Here is a 21,418-nt window from a genome sequence, read left to right as displayed (position 1 = left end):
CAGGCTATTTGGAGAGGTGGGTCAACCCATACAGTGCCACATGGGGATTGCACAAGGAGGAAAAAGTAAGATGGCTTCTGCATGTAAGGCCATGCAGTTATTCTTTAGTTGTGGACAGATTTTGTCCAGAAAAAGAAGGCAGTCAGGTCCTGAATTTTTAACATATAGAAAGCACCATCCAGCTTTTGTTGGTTGTTTATTTGTTTGTTAAAAGTAATTTGGGATCTCTGGAGGATCTGGAACTGTGATGCAGCCCATACAGAGCAGAGAAAAAAGTGTTATTGATACCTTTGCTCTTTTTAGGACTTCAGATTACCCTGTGGGTCAAAACATCCACTGGTATAAATTTGATTATGTCTGATTCACAGAAGCTACCAATCCTGAGGAACAAAAAAAACTTGGTCACTTTTTTTTTTTTCCCCTTCCCTTTATGGCATGTGCTTTCTAAATTATACATGTTATCAGTGTGATTCTCATCTGCCACGCATGTGGTAGGAGAGCACAGGTGTAAAAGCCATTCCAGAGGCATAGAGGACCTTCACTCTTCCCTGGGTACCTGAGAAGAAGAAAGGTACCCTAAGAAGCAAAGGAGCAAACGGGGGTTGGATGCCAAAACAGTGGAACCAAATACGCACCACAAGTGCAGAACTGGATGAAACCAGTGGCTTGGGGTCTTATATCTAATGTTTTCAGCACCACAAACTTTAGAGAAAGGTGAGAGGCACTTCAATAGGCTGGCTGTAAAGGAAGTTACTTTTAAATCTCTTAAAACAATTTATGTTCTGAAATACAAGATCATCTGTCCTTCAGAGGGGTTGGTCTTCAGATGTCACCACAGAATGGCTTGGGTTGGAAGGGACCTCAAAGATCATAGGCAGGGATGCCATAGTACTGTTCTGGATGTTATCTTGTTGATTTGTTTATATCTTTATTGATAAAATAAAAAAAAAAAAAAAGAGAAAAAAGACACTTTTTGGAATTTAAATAATCTGTTGGCAAAAATACTGAGAAAAGCATACTTAATTCTGGAGGATCTGGCGTTGGTAGGCCATCCTCCCATTGAGGCACAATTGGTGTCGCTATCCCAGAGCCAACTTGATGACTATTCTACAATGGAAATAATGAGAGTCAGCTCATTAACAGAGCCATAAATGAACGTGAATCTATTATCCTCCACAAAATCTTTCAAGGCAGGGCCGCAGACAGAAGCCGCTACAAGCACCTGGTCTTGCCGACTCCTTAACGCCGCGCCTTCCCTGAGCACACCGCGCCTCTGCAGCGTGTAAAAGCTTTAAAAACTAAAAACTTCCCAACAATTCCCAAGCTCTCGCTGTGCTGGGGACAAAACGCGACAAAAAACGCGACAGGGCAAGGCGGAACCCTCGGCTCGGGGCTGCTGTTCCCGGCCGGCGGCGCTGCGGCGGGGCCGGGAGCTTGGGGCCGGGCAGCGGCCGCCATGTGGGGCTGTGGGGCCGGGCGAGCCGCCCGCTGCTCCCTCCTGCTCCTCACCGGGCGGCATCGCAGGTACCGGGCCGGGCACCGCGACCCCAAAGCCCGCAGGGTGCCGGGTGACCACGGGCAGGCCGCCTCAGCCCCTCGCTGTATCCTATAAAGCGGGATCCGAGGGGATCTGGCGGCTTTTGGGGTTGTGGGGGGTTGTGTAGGGGGGATGCCTTGCGCTCTGAGGGCTTTACAGAGCTGTGAGCAGGATTGCTGAGTGATTTTACACACTGTGCAGCCTGAGGGCATGGAAAGGATGGTGTTTGGGGAGGGTGTGTGGAGGGCAGCCCTGTCAGGCAGCGGGGATCCTCGCCAGCGTGGCCCCAAAACCATGCCTCTGTTAGCCTGCCGCATTGCAACAGTGAGATTTGGGGTTTAACGCTGGGAATTTAATGATTTATCAAGTGCGGAGTGACTGGAGTAATAAAGAGGTGCCCTCTGATAATACTAGTTATTTATTATTATTTTTTTGAGTGTTATATGGGAGAGGTGGGGAAAACGTCAAAATTGCTGCAGATCAGCTGAAGTATTTTGAACCATTTTTCTTTCTTCATGAACTTGAAGGCGGTTCCTAAAATGCAGTTTTGAATTGAAAGATTTAAATATTTCATTTTATGTGGTTGAAGAGAGCCGTTCTTTGGATTTTATGGTACTTTTTTCCTAAATAATCCAATTACATCCGTGTTTCAGCAATATCCTAAGCAGCCCTGTGCTGCCCCAGCTTCCCGTGCTCACCTGCGCCGTGCTGGTTTTGGCTTCTGTGCAGTGGTGAGATGTGGTCAGCTGGGCAGGGGAGCTGCTCCAGAGGGAAAAATAACCAAAAAAGCTGCTTTGCGTGTAGCCGGGTGATTTTACAGCAGGATCTGGTTCCTCGTATGGCTGCACAAGTGCCTGGCTGCACAATGTAGGGTTTATTAAGTTTCATGCTTGTAGGACTGTGAGGGATGGATGTGGTCAAAGGTTGGACGTGGTGCTTAGGGACATGGTCTAGTGGGTGACACTGGTGGTAAGGGATGGTTGGACCAGGTGATCTTGGAGGGCTTTTCCGACCTTAGTGATTCTGTGAAGGATCAATGTGAAAGGACATGGGTGTGAATACGCACTGATGTTGCCAAATCTTTTTTGCTTTTGTTTTTTTTTATGCATGGTGGCAGTGATCTCTACTGCATTATTTTAAAAGTTTCAGTGAGTTTTCTATAGTACTAATTAATTTAAGTATTAGGTACCAATAATGTGTGTGGTTTTTTTTTTTTTTTTGAATAGTTGTGTGATTTATTTTTTTTCAACCTAGGCTCATGCCAATTTACGTTAATAAGGTCATAGTACCTAGCACAGAATAAACCCAGCAACAATGGTAAAATGTGGGGATTTTGGATGGTCTTAAAAATTTTGTTTAAGTTCCTAGATTAATCAAGAATTGGTTTGTAGAGGGAATAAAGTTGTTTATATTCTTTTTGTTCTGAAGAAGCCATAAATAGCCAAGGGTTGTAAATAAGAGAAGGGCTTTAGCCCTACTTGAAGAACAAAAAGTACATTTAATATGTTCTTAATGTACTCAGTTTGCACATAATTAGGACTAGACAGTTGTAAATAATGTTTTTTTTTATGTAGGCTTACAAAATTCAACTGCGGAGCCTGTTCATTACTTCAGATGTGTTTATTTATTTGTTTATTTATTTACCTTTCTGTATTATCTAGCAAAATTCAGAAACTCTTCAGCACTAGCAGTGTGCTGTCTACTGAGAAGGACAAATCGACCACTTCCCCAGGCAGCACCAATGAAGTGGCATCAAAGAGTCCGGAGGGTGCAGCAGAAACACCAAAGCAGAAGTTGTTGAACATCATTGGTAACATGAAAGTAGAAGTGACCTCCAAGAAGAAATTTCAACAGCTAAAAACACAAGAGATCAAGAAGCAAGCCACAGACAAGCTGGAAGGCCTGGACAGCAAAAGTAGCACGCTTCAAGGAGCTGCAGAAGACACCCAGCGGTAAAGAAGACACATACGCGCTTCTTAACCAATGTTCTTTTCTTTTTTTTTTTCAGATTGTTTTTGTTGTTATCTAGGACAAAATAAAGCATCAACTGGTGTTACCAAATACAGAGAAGAATCTTGTGAAGGAACATAGCTTATAAATGTAGCTTATGGTAAATTGTAGAATGGATTGGGTTGGAAGAGACCTTAAAGATCACCTAATTCCAACCCAACACCATGGGCAGGGACACCTTCCACTAGACCAGGTTGCCCAAAGCCCCATCCATAACTGCCATTTCTGTGTTGTCATTTTTTATTATATTAAGGCTTTAATGCCTTTGTATTTCCATATCTGTTGTGTCTCTTAACAGAACCAAACCTTTGAATCGGGAACTGGTGGAAGCTGTTTCTGCAGTCGCATCTTCCTTACCACGCAGCAAGGAACAGACAGAATCAGAACTACTCGCACAACTAAGAAGACACGAAGAAACCACAGATAAACAGAGAAAAGGGGGAACTATTAACATACGGTCTGTATACTGAATGCTGTTCTCAGTCATGCTTGAAGTTCTGATTTTTGCATCGTCATCTTGAAGGTGGCTGGATTCTGTGCTGGAAAGATGGCCCTAAAAGACAGGTTGTCCTTGGAATTAATGAATAATGGGGTTATCATTGGTCTCGTTTACTCCATAAATTTTGGCAGAAATTGAACTGTTTTCCTGTCCAGATCATTATTTCATTATTTTCTCGGATAGACTAGTGAAATAAGGGCTTCTTTCTTCTTCTTCTTCTTCTTCTTTTTTTTTTTTTAATTTTCTTTTTAGTTTCAGAAATTTTCACGTAATGGAGGGACTTGTAGACATTTCAGACGCTCTGTCTGGACCGGTGAATTTTCATGACAGCTCTGAAGAACTGAGCTGACCTAGAGCAACTCTATTTATAACCCCACCCTTCCTTTCAAAACTTTCCAGTCAACCCAAGAAACTCATCTCTTGGCTCCAGTCCGTTTCCAGTGCGGGTTTCAAACAGATGAGAAACATTTGTTTGGAAATTGAAACAGTTGTGCATATTGCTCTTCTTTTGGATGACAGCTAAACACAGACTGTTTTTTTCGGCTAGTATTCAGATAATTACTCAGAAAATAAGGCATTAAATCCAGATGAAATGCTGAACTAAACAGAAAGCTGTATCTTCAGCAAAATAAGAATGCGAAGCCTTTATTTATGGCTCTTTGCAGCGTGAACTGCAAGAATGGTTATTATCTTAGATTGAATTTATTCTGTGGAAATGAATTTGTCCCAAACCAGGATTTAAGTTTGGACCATGTAGGTTGCTATAGGGATTTGTAAAGGATTTGTTTGTGCTTTGTGTGTTTATCAATGAACTGCAAGCAGAGTAGCCAACAGACTAATGATGTTTGCTGCGGATGTCTACGTTTTAAGGGAGTGAAAACTGAGGAAGAATACAACAGATGGTTGCAAATAGATCGAGTAATTGGGAAGCACAATGCTCAGTGAAAAACTCGGTTAAACAAAGTGTGTGTTCTTCAGGGGTTGTCAAAGAAAAAGGGAGAAGCTTTGCAAGTTTCCCTTTTAGCCTGAATTCAGGATTTTTCCACCAACGGTTGTTGTGGAGAGCAGAGTGAAATTCTCTCCAAGCATGTGAAGTCCGTGCTATTAGGTTGAGGTACGTTTTTAGGTAATATACACAGGCATCTCCAAAGGCTGCGTGTGTGCTGTTTTCATAACCTCCTCTCAGTCTGAATATGAGAGACCTTGAGAACTTGACGGAAGTTTCTCCCTCCACAGGCTTTTGGAGCCAAACTGAATAGCTTTGAGGGTTAAAGATCTGAATGCTTTACGTAAAATCAACGCGTTTCTGCGTTCTTCTTGGTTTTGTTCAGTATTACCAAAAAATGTGACACGCTTCCTAATATAAGAATAACAAATGAGGAGTGCTTGGTATAAGGAACATATTCATTACACTGGTCATTAGCAGTGAGGTTATTCCATCTCTGTCCCTGGGGTTTTTGGAAGAGTAGAGTACACAACTGCCTTAATAATGGTATAGTCTGTGGGTGGTCAGCTTCAGTGTAATTACAGCAGCAATTCCAGAGAAGATGTTGGAGGGTCATGCTGTTACTGACCAAGCTAATACGTGCGGTGGCTAACCTCATGTGCACCTGCACCTCTTTCTTAAGATATACATGTTCTAAATTTGGTGGTTCTGCTTCCTGGCAGCGAGGTCTCTCTCTAACCACCCATTGCGCTTATCCTGAAGGACCTAACGCAGCTGCGGCTGCTGTGGAAAAATGAAAGCGTCCGAGGAAGTTACAGTCTAAGCAAAGAGGCTTTGTGCTGTTAAATTCTGAAGAAATTTAAAAGCTGAAGTCCCTGCCTTGTGTGGCTCTGTGCAGTTGGTAGAGGTGGTAAGATGTGATGATACTGCGCTGTCTTTTAACGTCTTGTGGATGGATTGCTTTGGGTAGAAAAACGCAGACATTCAAATGCCACTATGGTTACAAAAATTTCCTTTTGCACACAGCCTTTTAGTTGGTGAGGAATGTCATGATGGGCTTGCAGTGCTTTGAGTTGGCAATTTCTTTGACTCCCTGAGCCAGCTTTGTGAACTAGCTCGTTTCCACCTTGAAAAATATCTTATTTTTTTTTAACATATGCTGAAAAGTCAGTTTTTTTCCTTAGTAGTTGGGTAACGCTCTGAAACTAGCAGTGGTGGATGGGTTGTCTAGAAAGATAAATAAATCTTGATGATTGTCATGACTGAAAACTTGGCTAACAGCAACATTTCCTAGCTGGAATATGAGATTAATTTGGTACTTTTGGCTTTCTGGTCAGTATTAAAAATGTTGATTTAAAAGGTCCAGTAGCCCTCAGTCTTGCTTGGGCATGACTTCATTTTCCAAAAGTACCTCTCTTCACACAAAGCACACAAAGTACCTTTAAAATATTAGAAAGCAATTACTTTTTTTTTTTTTCAAATAAAAATCAACACAAAATAATCATGTCTGAATAAAAAGAGAATATGGGCTGCTGAATTTTTTTATAAAGCTTTTGCATTCAATATACTTATAACTTAAAAAAGCCAGTATATATTCCACCTCTATTTAAAAAAAAATAAAGATGAGATACCATTGTAAGTGTTAGAACCCTATAATGCTCAATTGCAAAAAAAAAAAAGGGAGGCCTCTATTGCCATTTTTGAGAATATCAAATCTATATTTTGTAGGTCTTTTGATTTGTAATATTTTTTTTCCAGTATCGTGGCCTGACCTCCAGAGGTCACTGTTGTACACAGCTGTCTCTCTGCCTTGTTTTGTAGCCGTCCCGAGGACAGCCTGTTCACAAGGAGGGGAAAATATTAATGACACAGGAATTTATTTATTTTGGTGTGGAATGAAGTTTCACGCAGTGGAAATTACAACAGCACTATACCAAAATAAAACCAGTGGCAACGCAAGTTGAAATTTCAGCTCCTGTTTTGGGTAAAAAAATAGATAAGTAATTCGGAGCTGAAGTCTAAAATATATCTCGAGCTTCCTGGATCTTTGTTTTTAGGGTCATAATTAACAGTTGGTAAGCAGGATGGAGAGAGGACCTGTGTTTGTTATAAAGGCTCAGCCTCGTCCCATCTCTGGAAAGCAGAGAGATCCGGGAACTTAGGTTCTTAGCCTCATCGTGGGGCTTGAGGTTTTGTCATGCAACATCCAACCACTGTAGATACTCTGGGGCTGGAATATGAATTTATAACCTACTGTTTTTCATTATAGAAGGCAATGAAAACGTCTTTGTGGTTTTATTTTTAGGGAACGGAGGGGCACTATTAATTATGGAGTGATGAATATTGCTGCCAATAATGCGCCTGTACCAGGGCTGGGGTGACATTGGGACTTTCTGATGAGCAATTTGATGCCGTCGACTGTATGTGCTAATAGATGGGTGGCATAGCGTGTCCAGAAGGAAGGATGACCCCCCATGCAAAACCCCAACTAAATCGAGCTCTGTCATGAGGAGAGCTTCTTGGAAGAAGCCTGATCCCCCCCATAGCACAGGAACAGCACAGCCGAGTCGAGTTGTTGGGCTGGGCCCCGTGGGGCTGACCTTAGGGTTTACGTTTGCCTGACCCTTGGAAGCGTGTCGGGTCGGGTCGCTGGCCCTACACCAGCTTGCTGCTGCCAGCAGGCACCAGGGAGGGCAATTTGTAGTGTGAGAGGCACAAGTTGTCAGAGGTGGTTTTTCCTTTAAGATTAAAATGAAGCGATTTAAACCTTATTTTTGGATGCCTGTCTTTCAGAGCAGGTACTTGAAGAGCTGTGCTACTCTTGTTCTGCCATTCAAAACCACATCTAACGCTGAAGACAAAGCCTTATTGCGTTGCTGTGGCAATTAGCTTTTACAATTTTGGAGAAGTATTTCTTGCTAATAAAATCCCTTTTAACTTAAGATATCAAAAGCATAGTTTGAATTAATAAAGCTTTTCATAAAATGGATACACAGGATTTTTTACTCAGCCTGTTTTTGTTTTTTGAGACCACCTTGATGTCTTCAAATTTGAGCACTGCAGTTTTGGATGTCTGCACGTTATCGGAAGCAGTTAGGAAAGGAGGAATAACCACCTCGGTCTTTACCAACCCACAGACACAACATATAAGGGGGCAGGCGGGCTGTGTGTTTCATCCCTTACATTCAGAACAAGTGCTGCAAAGTGCACTGGAAAAGATAGGAGCGTTTGTTCTTCCTGCGTGATTTTGGCTACAGAATTGTGAAGGAAGATGTGGCCTGGTAGTGCTGTAACATGATTATGCAATGCAACAGATTGCAGTGGATCAGGAAAGGTGACCTACTTATTAGGGTGGCATGATTGACCCGTGTCAGCTGATGTGTGAAGGCAAGCTTCTTTTCAGGCTGCAGCCTGGGCAGAGTTGACTCCTCTCCAAAAAAATTGGTTATTTTTACTTCCTTATTTCAGGATATTCCTTGTATCCAGAGAAGTTTCTCGTGTACTTAAGCAAAACCTACCTTATACACTCTGTGAATATGGGTGTGCAGATAAATGATAATTTTCTTCTAATTGGAAATGAATTAAGTTTCAAAGAAAGCCCTCACTGTAGGCTAAAATAGCACTTTTCATTTAGAATATAACAACTGAGATAGTTTTAAAGAGTAAGACTTAAGTATATGATGAGTTAAAAATAGATGTATTTTGTGAGGAATGTATAATTATGAAACCTATGGAAAGTAGGTTTTCTGATTGATATATGTGACAAGCTTCATTCCTGTGTCAGTTTGTTGACTTTTTACCTTTACATTTTTAATTTCAGCAATGTTATTTCAGAAATGTCAATTAAAAGGCAGTCACCAGCTCAAAGAGGTGTGATGATATCCAATCGCATTTCCTTGGCGATGGAGGAGGATGGGCAAAGACTCAAGCCTGAGAGACTCTCATCTCGCTCTTTTGACTCAAGAAGGTATTTTTTGTTGTGTTATCTTCCATTGCCCAGAGGAGGAGTGTGCAAAAAATTACTAATGAGGAATATTTTAAATTTAGTCCCATGTATTCACGGTACCATGATGCTTCACGTTTTAAAGGAAATTTAAAATTATTTTTCAAGAAGTGCTGTTAACATTGAAATCAACTTTTGTGAGAACACATTGGTTAATGTTAACAAGGTAATCAACTTATTAATGTTTTTCTGATACTGGATTTTAATTTCTTTAAAAAATGTGAGGTGCTGAAATGTAATTGCATTTCTGTTTTAACCAGTTTAAATAATTCTCACGTACAATATAATTTTATATCGCTTTGCTAACTTTTTGTGAAACGGATGCTTTGAAGTCTTACTTTCATCTAATGGAAAACTGTGAAAAATGTTCTGTTCAGAAAAAAATGTGTGCTCTGTTGGGGTTTTAAAGAGATTTTGAGTGTTTTTATTTATTTATTTATTTACCTTGATAGCCCATGATATTATAACTGTCTGTAAAATGAACTTCATAATTTACATGGTGATTTCAGGCTACTTCATAAAGTTCTCCTGCCACTGTTTTTACCTGGCACGTCAATTTCTTCATTCATTAAGGAGTGCTTTTTACTCCTATAAGCTGTGCTTTCATGCCTGTGTTCTTTTAATTTTCCCGTGGCAGCTCATGATCACGTTCCTTCTCAGTGTCTTCTTTCTCTTGCGGTTCTGTTTTTAGTGAGATTAACTTTAATCATTAACGTGCAAATTGACACCTTTTTCTTGGGGTTAGAGGCTGGAAGCTGAGGGAATAATTTGTGTTTAGGGTGGATAATCCTGAAGAAAGAATTTGCATAACTAAGAAAAAAATAAGCATAAAGTTGTAGGTGCGTAGATGTACAGCAATCTGCCCTTTTTGGCTGAGACATCTAGTTCAGTATTTCATAAACAGAGAATTACGACTTCCCACAAGGAACTAGTTGGAGCTTATGCACTGAGCCATGCAGAACGTGCAAAAACCTCAAAGTGTGTGTGGCCAGTCGTTAGAATCACTTCGCCTGCTTGCTGAGATGTTTGTGCCTAACTTCCTTTTTCTTGAGCTACCAAACCGTTAAGGTATGTCATAAGGCGTGCAGTATGTCCTGGGACTTCTTGTTATAACAACAGGAACATCCTTCTGTGATGTAAAGTGCAAGCGGTGCTGCTTTTGTTGGAAGCTGAAAGAAAGAAGTGGAATGAGGTTATAGACCAAGCCCTTGGTAGCTTAGATATTTCTGCTCTGGGATTTTCATTCATTCCATTCATTCTGCTATGAGCTGCTTAAGGAGCAAGGGGACAGCCCTCGTTATCAGTTGCTGAATAATAGCTCCATAGATAGATATTTTTAATCCAGGGATAATTATCAGACAGGGTTGGTAGTCAGGTGAAAGTCATTTTGTTATTAAGCTGTGATTCTTGACTGACTGAGAAATAGTTGATTTAAGGTGTTGGATTAAAAGATTTTCCAAGTTTGAAAGAATAGAAATAATATGATCTGTAAGTATATACTGAAAGCTTGAACTACTACGTGTTCACGCAGTGTATATTGTATCTTTGATAAGATTTTCATTTATTAATACACTGCATAGTAAAGCAGATTTCACTTGCATTTGAGAACATTTATTATATTTATGGTATCTGAGGAGCCATCTCACCTTTGTGTGATGAAATTCTCTGTGGTATATAACTTTGGAACAATACTTTAAAAAAAAATCTTAAAAAGATTTTTTAACGTCTCTGTAATGAACAAGCTGGTGGCAGTTTCACTCCCAAGTTTCCTTCTGCATCTCTGAAATTCTGGCAGGTGTACTTATCTATTGATAATATGCAAAGAACGGGTTAGGAAGAAGATGTTTAAATTGAATTAGTGCGTTTCAATGAACGGGATGATGTTGCTTTATAGTAATTTGAACTAGTCATTTTAAAATAAATGTTCTTCCAAGCCATGCTTGTATCTTCAGCCAATGTTTTTGGGAGTTACACACAGATAGGAAAATATAATCCTAAATCAACATTCTTTCAAGGCTGTGTAATTAGATTGCTCTATGCTGGAATAGATCCAGGGTAGTTACATCAGTAAAATGTAGTATGACAAGAGCAGGTTTGCAAGAAGTAGTTGTGGCCATCAGAAATCTGCTGTAAAACCAGAGAGGTGAAATTTTTATGGTCAAGAAAGGCAGGTATTGCCAAGATGGCAATAAATATGTGTTAACATAAAGTAAGAACTATTAGAATCTCAGTGGAGGTCTGCACTAATAAAGAAGATCGCGTGATTAAAAGGATCATTTGTTCTGAAGTTCAGTGTTTTACAGTATAGGCATTGTTTTCTCTTTGTTTCCATTTGTAGGAGAATTCATTTTGATTAATTGTTGAACCCTTGGAATTTTTGAGCTTATTTTTTAGTATGGGCTAATGCTGGAGATAAATACGTTTAAAAATAGATGGTCAGAATAAAATACTTTTATACTTGGAAAGGAGAGCACCAGGGTAATGCTATTTAGAATATATCATACAGCTAGGTTTTGTGTGTTTGCCATGTGGCACGAGAGGTGGCTGTGTAATCTTCCAAAAAGGCTATTTATGTCAGAAAGCAGGAATTGTATCATTACGCTGTTGCCTTTTCTCTTCCTGAATTGTGCAATATTATTTACAGGAAAAAAAAAACACAAATCACCAAATTCCCTTTTTAGTTGCAACTTTGTGAAATTGTTTAAGGACTGTAGTTTGATACTGTTTAACTTCATTCAGATTTGTAAATATTTAAGTGAAAAATGACTGCGAATATAATTGATTTATGCTCATTCTTTCACATAGAAATGTTCTGGGAAGCTCTGTTACAGAGTAATAATCCAATCATAAACACTCTGTGGTTAAAAGCCTGAGGATTTAAAGAGAGTCACTATCTCTCTCTTTTTCTTTTTTTTTTTTTTTTTTCTCCAGAGATCTGTTAGATCATAAGAATATTTTGTGCTTTTAAATTTTGTATCTGGCAGTGTTGTGAAGTGTTGCGAAATACTAAATATCGTTTTTCTCTTGTGTTTATAGAAGTCTTAGAGAAGGAAAGAGGCTTAATATATTCACTAAGGCTCCTCCAGAAACGGAAAGCGCGCTGAAAACAGGTTAGTGGAAATTCAATAATGAAAAAGCCAATGAAGCCAAGTTCTGAATTTTTAGAATATCAAGGGATTCACTGTTGTGAAAGAGACTCATGACCTGTTAACTTCCTGCTTTCAGACCTGTAAAAAATATATTTTAATGGAACTCTGCTTTTTAATGAACAAAACTTCCACACAGGGTCACACGTTAGTGTTTTCTGTATTAATTAGAACATTCTCTTACTGAACTTTGAAGGGTAAAACCAACTCTTTGTCACTATGATTGCTTTGGAGAGCCTTAAACCAGTCTGGAGAACAGGTATGTGGGCTCCATTGGTGCGTTTGTTCATTTTGCAAACTTGTTGAATTCATTTAATGGCAAAGAAACACAAGGCTGTGGTGTCAGGGAAATGAGCTAGCTCTACAGGTGGCTGTGCCAAAGCAGTGTGGAAACAAACTCTACTGTAAGCCTGGTTGCTTTGTGGGCTTCTTTCATCTGGTGTTACGTGGGTTGCTTAAAAGATCCTGTAGCGCCCAACAAACAACACCTTGCTTTACCTACTGTGGCTGGTGTTTCACACATGAATACTTAAAATCCACACCAAATCTCCTGCGAGATTAAACTAAAAGAAGACTGGTGAAATGGATATGACCCACCTCCATATATCTCTGCAGGAAGAGTCTCAGTTGCCACATCAGGGGGATGGATTTCACACGTGAAGTATGACTCAGCTTTAACACAGACTGGGTTTTGGCTAAGGGTGTGTGATTATGGGCAAGAAATTTAAAGTCTCTCCCTCTCTTTTTGCCTTCTGAACATTGAAACTGCATTCCTACACTAATCTCTGGTACGCTAATTGCTCTAAACTATCCTGAGATGCTTTGGAAAAATGCATTATTGCAGTGTAATGACTTAGAACTGTATAGAAAGCTAACACGTGCAAAAGAAATAGCATTCTTCCTCTCTGGTAGCTTAGAAAATGGAACTCTTTTTTTTTTTTTTCCTGTTTCAAGAGTAAGACTATTAATTTTTGTCAGCTTCCAGCTTAGTAGTTTTCTCTCTCTCTCTCCCCCCCCCCCCTTTTTTTTTTTTTTTGGATTTGAAACTACAGGGAGAAATTAATTGGTTTATTTGATTTCTCTAGGAAAATGTCACATGGTGCTATTTGCCTATTTTCAAGCAGCTGTGAGCTTTCTGAGTGTAGCCACCTCTGTGGTGGACTACGAAAGTTGCTTATTAAAATGGAATTCAGTTTGCTGTTTTTTTTAAGGCAGTCAACTTCCTTAAAAATCTGTCTCTATTTCAGATAAAACCACAGTGAATGCTGCAGGATTTGGGTTTTTGTTGTTGTAGTTTTTTGTTTGTTTTATTCTAGTTATCCTGACCAAAGTGGTACTCAAGTAAGTGATATTTGAGTTGAAACAAATTTTCTGAGGTCAAATGATGAGAGCTTAATATCTCTTTTTTGCATGACACAATGTAAACACGCTGGCACGTGGTAGTCACACCAAATAAAAAGTGAAGATACAAAATTTTTGCATGGTCCAGTTCTGTTACAAACAGTGTAAGAGAGCAAGTGGACTTTATTGGCTTTATAAGTAGATAGAAAGAAATAAGGTTCTTTCAGATTTTTTATGTAGCAGTTCCCTTTTTTATTCCAGGTAGCCTTGAGGAAATCTACCATATATTCTAAGCCAGAAAGCTTATTAAATGGCTTACTGACTAAGCCTGACAACCTCCCTCCCCCAAAAAAGAAGCCTTAATCTCAGGAAATACCAGCATGATACATGATACCTTGATTCATCTGCTTTCACTTTTCTTGGCTCATGTTAGCTGAGATCATGAGTTAAAATATTATTTATAAATGACAGAGAAGCAAGCTCTGTGTTACATAATGAATATTTATTTTGAAAACGTGAATGTTAATGAAGTAAATTGGCATCCTAAAAAAATAGTTCATAACTGTTAGTGTAAAATCTCAGTATTATTTTCAGTTGCACAGAGGTGAAAATACCATTTACTTATGACCTTTACTGCAAACTTGAGAACATAAGTTTCATCTCTCCTCTATTAGAAGATTTATTAGCAGCACGTTGTTAAAAGGTATTATTTAAGATGTGGACAATAATTTAATTCTGGTATCATTTTCTCATGTTGTCTTTTATCTGTTTATTCCTGCCTCCAGCCCTCAAATCAAAGTAGGCAGCTGGGGAATATAGTTCTGCAATTTTCCCTGTTAAGTAAGAAATAATTTGAAAAAGTATCTTCTGATTTGATGCAAAAAATGAAAACACTTTCCAGCATACAAAAAATACTGTTTGCACTTTGAATGTTTTCTTAAAAGAAGGGGGAAGATTTTTATTTTTTTTAAATTTGAGTTGTAAGCCACGGAGCCAAAAATGAAATTATGTCTTAGTTTCAAATACTTACGAGTAGTAAAATCATAACTGATTGGCCATAATCCACTTCAAATGGACTGTAACTCTTGAATTCACACCAAAATCTCTGTCCTGGGGAGATTAGGGTGAATTGGTAACGGGAAGACAAGAAAACAGAGGGGAGCAGGACTTAGGCCAGCTCATGAAACAGCACCCCAAGGCACTCCCAGCTGTTCCTCCCTGTCCTGTGGTAACAGCTTGTTCCCTTTGTGTTCCCTTCGTTTCAGGGATGCGGTTCAGTCTGGGCTCATAACCAGTTCTCCGAGGGTGGAGGGGCAGGAACTCCCTGAGAGTGACTGCTGCCATGTGAATGCACTTGGATTTTAAAAATACACTCAGATTTATTTAGCAGGTTAGATACATCCCTAAAGGTGCTGTTGGACTGACAGAAAAATAGGACATCAGGATTTCTCAGGCCCAGGAAGCAGAAATCAGGCCTCCTAAGATGGTTGGGGAAGGGGTTGCCACCATTTATAGATTAAGAGTTGTCTTCCTGAAGGAGAGTGGAGTTGAGAAGTACCTGAGCACTGCTGTAGTAAGCAAGGTTGCTGTAGCAGAATGTACTGGTCAAGTTCAGAATTTGTTATATATACAAGCTGGAAGACAGAAAGGGGAAAAAAAAAGTGAAAAAATCTTACTCTGGGTGAGGAGCCTAAAAATATACTGTCCTTTACTGGTTCAGAATTGTTTTGAATTGAATTGAATTTTCCTAATTCAATGATATTTCATTTCAACAGAGAATTCTCACTCAAAAAAAGTGCTGCTGACCTCTAAGGTAGAAAAATTTGCATAACTGAGAGCACTGGTCTCTGGAAAGGTTAAGGCTAAAGGATATACATTGTGCTAGCCAACGAGAAATTTTTGGCGTGCTGATAGATCTTTAAAAAATTGTTGTGTTTTAGTATCTTCACCAACGATTTGGGATCTGGAATTTGCGAAGGAGATTGCAGCAGTGACTGACCAGCCTCCCCGAAACGGTTTTGAGGAGATGATCCAGTGGACAAAAGAGGGAATACTGTGGGAGTTTCCAATTGACAATGAAGCAGGTATGGGCAGCGTTAACTTTTAATATTTGTCTGTATTTATCATTTTGGGGAATTAGTGTGTGTTATGAGACTTTGACTGTTTTAACACGGTGTTTCAGATGATGAATCATGCATGTGATAGTAAACAAATGTAGCTTTCGAATGGTTCCAAGTCGGAGATTCTTCAGCTGAACTCATTCTGGCACTCCTCAGGTGAAGTCCTGCAGGTGGTTTGGCTGATCTGAGGGCTGCCTGCTGCCAACGTCGGGAGTTCTCCCTCCCTCCCTCTCTGTCCTGGTGCTTTCAACACCAGAGGGCTATTCAAGTCTGTTACGTAATACCTTTTACTATGAAAAAGAAGCTTCTAGCAGAGGAAGGAGACTCTCAAGACTGCCGTGGGTTTTATAATGCTTACTCTGTTCTTCAGTGTGGTTCTCGGACGCAGCGACGAGCCAAAGCCTAGTCAGCTGTTTGCCAGTTCCGTATCAGTACTGGCCGAGTGCTGAACAGTCATCTGCTCTCTGTTTTATCAGTTTCATAGGAAAAAAACAGTCTCAATATTCACTCATTCTGGGCATCTACCTTAACTAGATATCTTTGTGTGGTGTATTTGCTCCTATTTCCATTTATTAAAAAAAAAAATCCTATTTCCATTTATTAAAAAAAACCCAACCACCACCACTAAATAAACAAACAAAAAAAGCCACCTCCCTGAAGTTAAGCCAGCAGAGAAAAGAGAGCACGTTAAGGAAGGACTACAGAAAGCAAGTGTACGCTTCAGGAATGGGGGTTTCATAATTTCAGGGAGAGATTGAGTGGTTTCTTTCTTTATTTTTTTAAAAAAGACATCAAACAGAACTACTTGAGAGTGATTCAGTCACTGAAAGCAAAACAGGTTAGTATCTGAAGCTGGGAGTCTTTGAAAATCTGTCCTGTGCTGAATTGCAAATTGCATAATGTGCTTCATTGTCTCTTCATATTTATGCTCATCCTATTTTGGCAGTTTCTTCACAGAATTGAATCGCTGCTCCCAGAATCGATCTGTCCCGTCATGTAGAAGTCCAAGTATATTCTAGTCGTGTTTTTGCAAGCTGAAAACCGCTGCGGCCGATGGTTTTTCTGTTGTTGTAATGTGGCTGGAACCCTGCTGTCTGGGGCCCTCAGCGGACCGGGCGGCTTTGGCGGCCACTGGTTTTTCTGTTGGAGCAGCGTGGCCGGAACCGTGCTGTCTGGGCTGGGATGGCACGCGGACAAAGAGCCTTCACAGATAGTTAGACAGGAATCTTTATTGAGTTGTCCACAAAGAGCGGTCATGTGGAAAATGCCGGCGGAGCGTTCCGAAATCTATCACCTCTCAGGTTGAAATATCAAGTCAGTGAATCGGGTTTGATCAAGCTGCCAGCTTTGTCCTGGCGCAGGCTGGTACTCAGACCAGCTACGTCCAAGTACAGTTGAAAACTTGAGAACCTCCTTCCAATTATTTCCACACACCGCACCGTCAGTGGCTCTGCAGAAGAAAGATGTCCCTTCCCACCGTTAGCTCTGCAGTTTGATTGCAGTGAGCTCCCTCGATAGGAGGACGTTACCTCAGCTTGTTCTCTATCAAGAAATGTGTGATTATTTTTTTTTTCTTTTATGCAGAAGCAAGGGGCTCTAAAAACATCTCTGTAATTAAATTTTCTGTTGAGAAAGCTTGTGTGTTCAACTTCCAGCATTATGAAAGCCTTTAAAGTTTTAAATGAAATATGAAAAATAAGGAAGACAGCTTATAACTGCTTTTCTTGGCTTCAGAGCATCTCCAGTGTTCTCGTCTGAGTGCTTTACCAAGACACTGTGCTGAGCTTTGAGGCATCAGGGCAGGGTCATGATGTTTAAAACTTGTCTGGCCCTAATAGGAACATCTGAAGACGTGGCTAGACTTACTGGCTGCAGCAGCCAGTAAGTCTTCCCCCTTGCCCTGTTGTCAGCTCCTGCCTGCGTTTCTTTCCCTTTTCTGATACAGTTGAAGTCACTGTTAGGCAGCAAACTATCCTTTTTTTCTTTTTTTTTTTTTTCTTTTCTCCTGCCTCTGATTAATTTTTACCAGATTAGCAAACCTCTAGCATGGCTTGCGTAACATCATTCTCGCTCCTCCTCCTGTCTGGTTGCCTCTTCTGCTTCTAGCAGGGTTAGCTCCACTCCGTCATTTGCCGTGGCAAAAAGTTGGGGAAGAAGTTGATTTCTGACCTTTTAAAATGATGCCTGTGTATTCATGCCTCGATGACTCAAATCCTGAGGAGTGCAGTGGTTAGAAGGGCCAGTACGTGTTATTGGTGCTGCTTTGCTTTAGTAACCCATCCTGAGGAACAAATGCTTCTGGTACATCAGAGATATTTATGGCATAAGCTATAGGTGTAGTGGAAGTCTTAGAAAATTACTGCTTATGTTGCCTCTGGTGGCTTCTGTAGGCAAAAGATTGGCAGGTCCTGCTCTGTCTGTTTTGCTGAGATGCTTTGCCCAGCATTGGGGCAGTTTACCAAGAGAGGTGGCAAATGTTACGCAGTCATTTTAGGGGAAGGGATTGTTCTGCTTATTTTTGGTCTGTTCTAGGGGCCTACTGTCAGGGCATGATTTATCTTGCTCAGAAAATATTTGGTCCTCTGTTTACTGAGAATTTGTCATCAAGACACCCTATAAGAGTAGACACCCTATAAAACACCCTATTTGCATTTGAGATGTTGCCTTTAAGGGAAGGCTGGCCATTCCTTTGGAAGGGTTAATGTGTTAGCTAAAGAAATTTTTCTAGACTTTCTCTTCTCTAGTACACATGGAATTGGAAATAGGATGTTGAGAGTGACTTCTTGCTTTGAAATCGATAAAGAAAATCCTCTGCTTTAGGCTCCCACCATGCACGTCCTTTCAAATGAGGTTTCTGAGGACAGCTGAAGAGAGGGTGAGGGCAGTTGGGCAGTTGTGGTCTCTTTTTGTGATGCATACTTTACTTTTCTGAGGACTGAAATATGTGGTCCAAATGAAGTATTTGGACTTAGCACTTCATCCCCAAACCATGTATCATGTCTTTGACAAATGAGAGATCACAACAGATGATGTAATGTTCCTCCTGACCTGAATTTTTGTGTGAGACTATAAATGATTTAATTTCCTTTAGATTAGAGATGAAAATTGGAGAAACTATTAACTAGACATACTCTCTTCCTCTATGTCCAAATGAAGAGCATCAGAAGAGCCCACACTTACTGGCGGCATTATTCAGATTCTTTCAGTAGTGGGTTCATTGGTTTATTTCTCTTGGATTTTTGTGACCAACAGAAGCATGAAATCTGGAAAGGATGGTAGCTTGTGAACGCAACCATCGGCATCTAGGTACGGGGAGATTCCACCTCCCTGGGCTGGGGGAAGGTCAGCGTGGGTGGCATGGTAAAAAGATCATCTCTGTGCTTCTCTAAGTAGACGTAGCTTTTCAAGCATCATAGAAATACAAGTTCTGAAGCTGCTGTGATCTTTTTTATTTCTTTTAACATATCAGAAACAGGAGAGAGCTTGAGGAAGAAAGAAATACACTTTCTCTTTCAAAGACGAAGAGGATGAGTGGCGTGTAGCTGGCACTGGTAGACACTGCACATATTTCTGGGAAAGATGTGCAGGGAAAAATAGATGCGTTTCCCAGCTCCTTCAGGCAGTGCACTACCTAATGGAGGAAAGACAGAATGCAAACTTAATGAATGCGATACACAGGTTGAGAGTCTTCTCTATCCCAGTATTATGCACCTAAAATTGAAGAAGCTGTAACATAGGAGGAAGCCTAGGACTGAGCTGGCTTCATTTTCTCATTTTTAATTCTGATGATTTAATGTTGGCAGATAACATATCATGCCTTAGCTACTATAGGGAAAAAATGTACATCTGTGGCATAGACTTCCCATTTTTGTTGTGTGGAAGAGTTCATGTGCAATAGTTCTCTCTGATAAATTTTTACCCAAAGTTGCAAGTGTCATTTACAAATACGTAGCAGATTAGGATCAAGTAAAGATTTTCATACATCTCTAACTGAAGGAAAATGTTTCAATTGCAAATCCCATTTTTCTGTGTATTTTTCTTTTTTTTTCTTTTTTTTTTTTAATCCCAGGAACTGCAAAAGCAACTTTTTTTTTTTTCCTATATGAAGGAATTTGTGCTTTGAGTCTTCTTGTGTATGCTAGCATCATCATATGAACATCTACAGCTGAAATCCACAGGATGGAGGACAAAAAGCTGCCATAGGATCTGAGCTATATTTGATTAGAGATCTACAATAATCCCCTGTTCTATGTTTCTATGCAACTGAACGCTTTTGAATGCAACATTTTTTGCATTGGTCACTACTTACAAGTAGCAGCTGGTGTGATAGACAACATTTTTGCATCAGAATATGCTCACAGATTTGAAAAGCATTAGGAAAGCAGTTTCCCCTACCCATTTGGTAGCACTGGAGTGCTAAAACTGTGACTTGCAATGAACATGCAAGTTTTTTGTAACAGTTCCGTATCAGATACTTCAGGAAGTTGCCTCCTTCATTCAAGATGAGTTTGTATTCTTCAACCCTCTGTAGAATTAGACAATGAATTCTTTTTAAAAATAATTTATTAAAAGTGTTGAGAGCCTAAAAGGTGATACACCTTATGAATAAAGGTTTCACGTGTTGAGCAAACTTTTTTTTTTCAGGAAGATTGATTTTTGGCATCCTTGTAAATGGGAACACAAAGTGGAGATAAGGAGATAATATGGTAGATGGATAGGATATATGCTGATGTTTTCTGTGTGGAAAGAGAAATTAACATCTTAGAATTCTGAAGTTTCTTACACTTCGTGGTTTGTTTAATGCAAAAGGATTAAAAGGCACAGAAACATTAATTTTACTAATTAAAGGTTTATTTACAGGCTGTATTTTTTTATTTTGTTAAATTCACTGTTGTATTATGAGAATGACTTTGTCATTTTGTGTTCCTTTTGGTAGGGATGGATGATGATGCTGAATTTCATGAACATATCTTTCTGGAGAAACACCTCAAAGACTTTCCCAAGGAAGGACCTATTCGCCACTTCATGGAACTTGTCATCTGTGGGCTTTCAAAAAACCCATACCTCAGCGTTAAACAGAAGATCGAACACATTGAGTGGTTTCGGAATTATTTTGAAGAAAAGGAGGAATTTCTTCAAGAGATGTGAGACTTGACATGAAGAAAATGAAATGAACGAAATACTGTCGGTGCAAAGTAGTCATGTCACCGGAAAGTTGCATTTTAAATAAAAAAGATCATACTTTCATGTGTGTCCATGCTTATGCAGATCTTTTTTAGGAACAAAAGAAGGAACTGAAAAGTATAGATCTAATAGAATGTGCGTTTAAAATATAGCTTATCAGAATCATCTTTTAAACTTGAAACTAATCTTCTGACCTTAAAATATATTAAGACTAATTCCAGTTCTTACTCACTTCCCATTTGATGTGTATCTTCACAGGTTTGTTCATCTTTTACGTTCTTGAAAACTTGAAATGCTTTCATAGCTAAAAAATCCTGACACAGCTTTAATTTTTAAAAGCTGTTACTGAGACAGTAATGTTTCATTTTGGTAGCTCATTATACACTGGTGTTTGGATGGTATTTGGAATACCATCTTCTTTCATTAATCATCTTTATTTCATTTAAAAAATATTGTTCATTGAATTCTTGCTTGTTTTCTCCCATTTACAACCATTACTTTGGTAGTTATTTGCCCTATCAATACACTCCTGTCTTTGTTTTTCCCCTGTATTTCTTTGTAATCAATGCTGGAAGGAGGAAGGTTTGGAACAAAGGTAAAATACTGGCTTCACATGCAAACTATTTTAAATC

General features: G+C 39.6%; 1 protein-coding gene across 1 annotated transcript; it reads left to right on the top strand.

Annotated features, from left to right (window-relative positions):
- The first annotated feature begins 1,364 nt into the window (after positions 1 to 1,364).
- Positions 1,365 to 20,849, top strand: MRPS31 (mitochondrial ribosomal protein S31). Its single transcript, XM_068673704.1, has 7 exons — positions 1,365 to 1,524; positions 3,199 to 3,489; positions 3,846 to 4,004; positions 8,813 to 8,959; positions 12,032 to 12,105; positions 15,423 to 15,566; positions 20,539 to 20,849. The coding sequence occupies exons 1-7, from the start codon at positions 1,457 to 1,459 to the stop codon at positions 20,748 to 20,750; spliced, it is 1,095 nt and encodes a 364-aa protein (XP_068529805.1). The 5' UTR covers positions 1,365 to 1,456; the 3' UTR covers positions 20,751 to 20,849.
- The last annotated feature ends 569 nt before the right edge of the window (positions 20,850 to 21,418 follow it).

This window comes from Anas acuta, chromosome 1, assembly GCF_963932015.1.
Source record: "Anas acuta chromosome 1, bAnaAcu1.1, whole genome shotgun sequence".
NCBI lineage: Eukaryota > Metazoa > Chordata > Aves > Anseriformes > Anatidae > Anas > Anas acuta.
This window is presented reverse-complemented; position numbering and strand designations above follow the sequence as displayed.

Bases quoted from the DNA above. Each gene is read 5' to 3' on its own strand.
- MRPS31 (XM_068673704.1), top strand. From the start codon at position 1,457: ATGTGGGGCTGTGGGGCCGGGCGAGCCGCCCGCTGCTCCCTCCTGCTC. The intron at 4,005-8,812 runs GTCTGTATACTG...TTTTAATTTCAG, and splicing joins GGGGGAACTATTAACATACG to CAATGTTATTTCAGAAATGT. The intron at 15,567-20,538 runs GTATGGGCAGCG...TCCTTTTGGTAG, and splicing joins TCCAATTGACAATGAAGCAG to GGATGGATGATGATGCTGAA.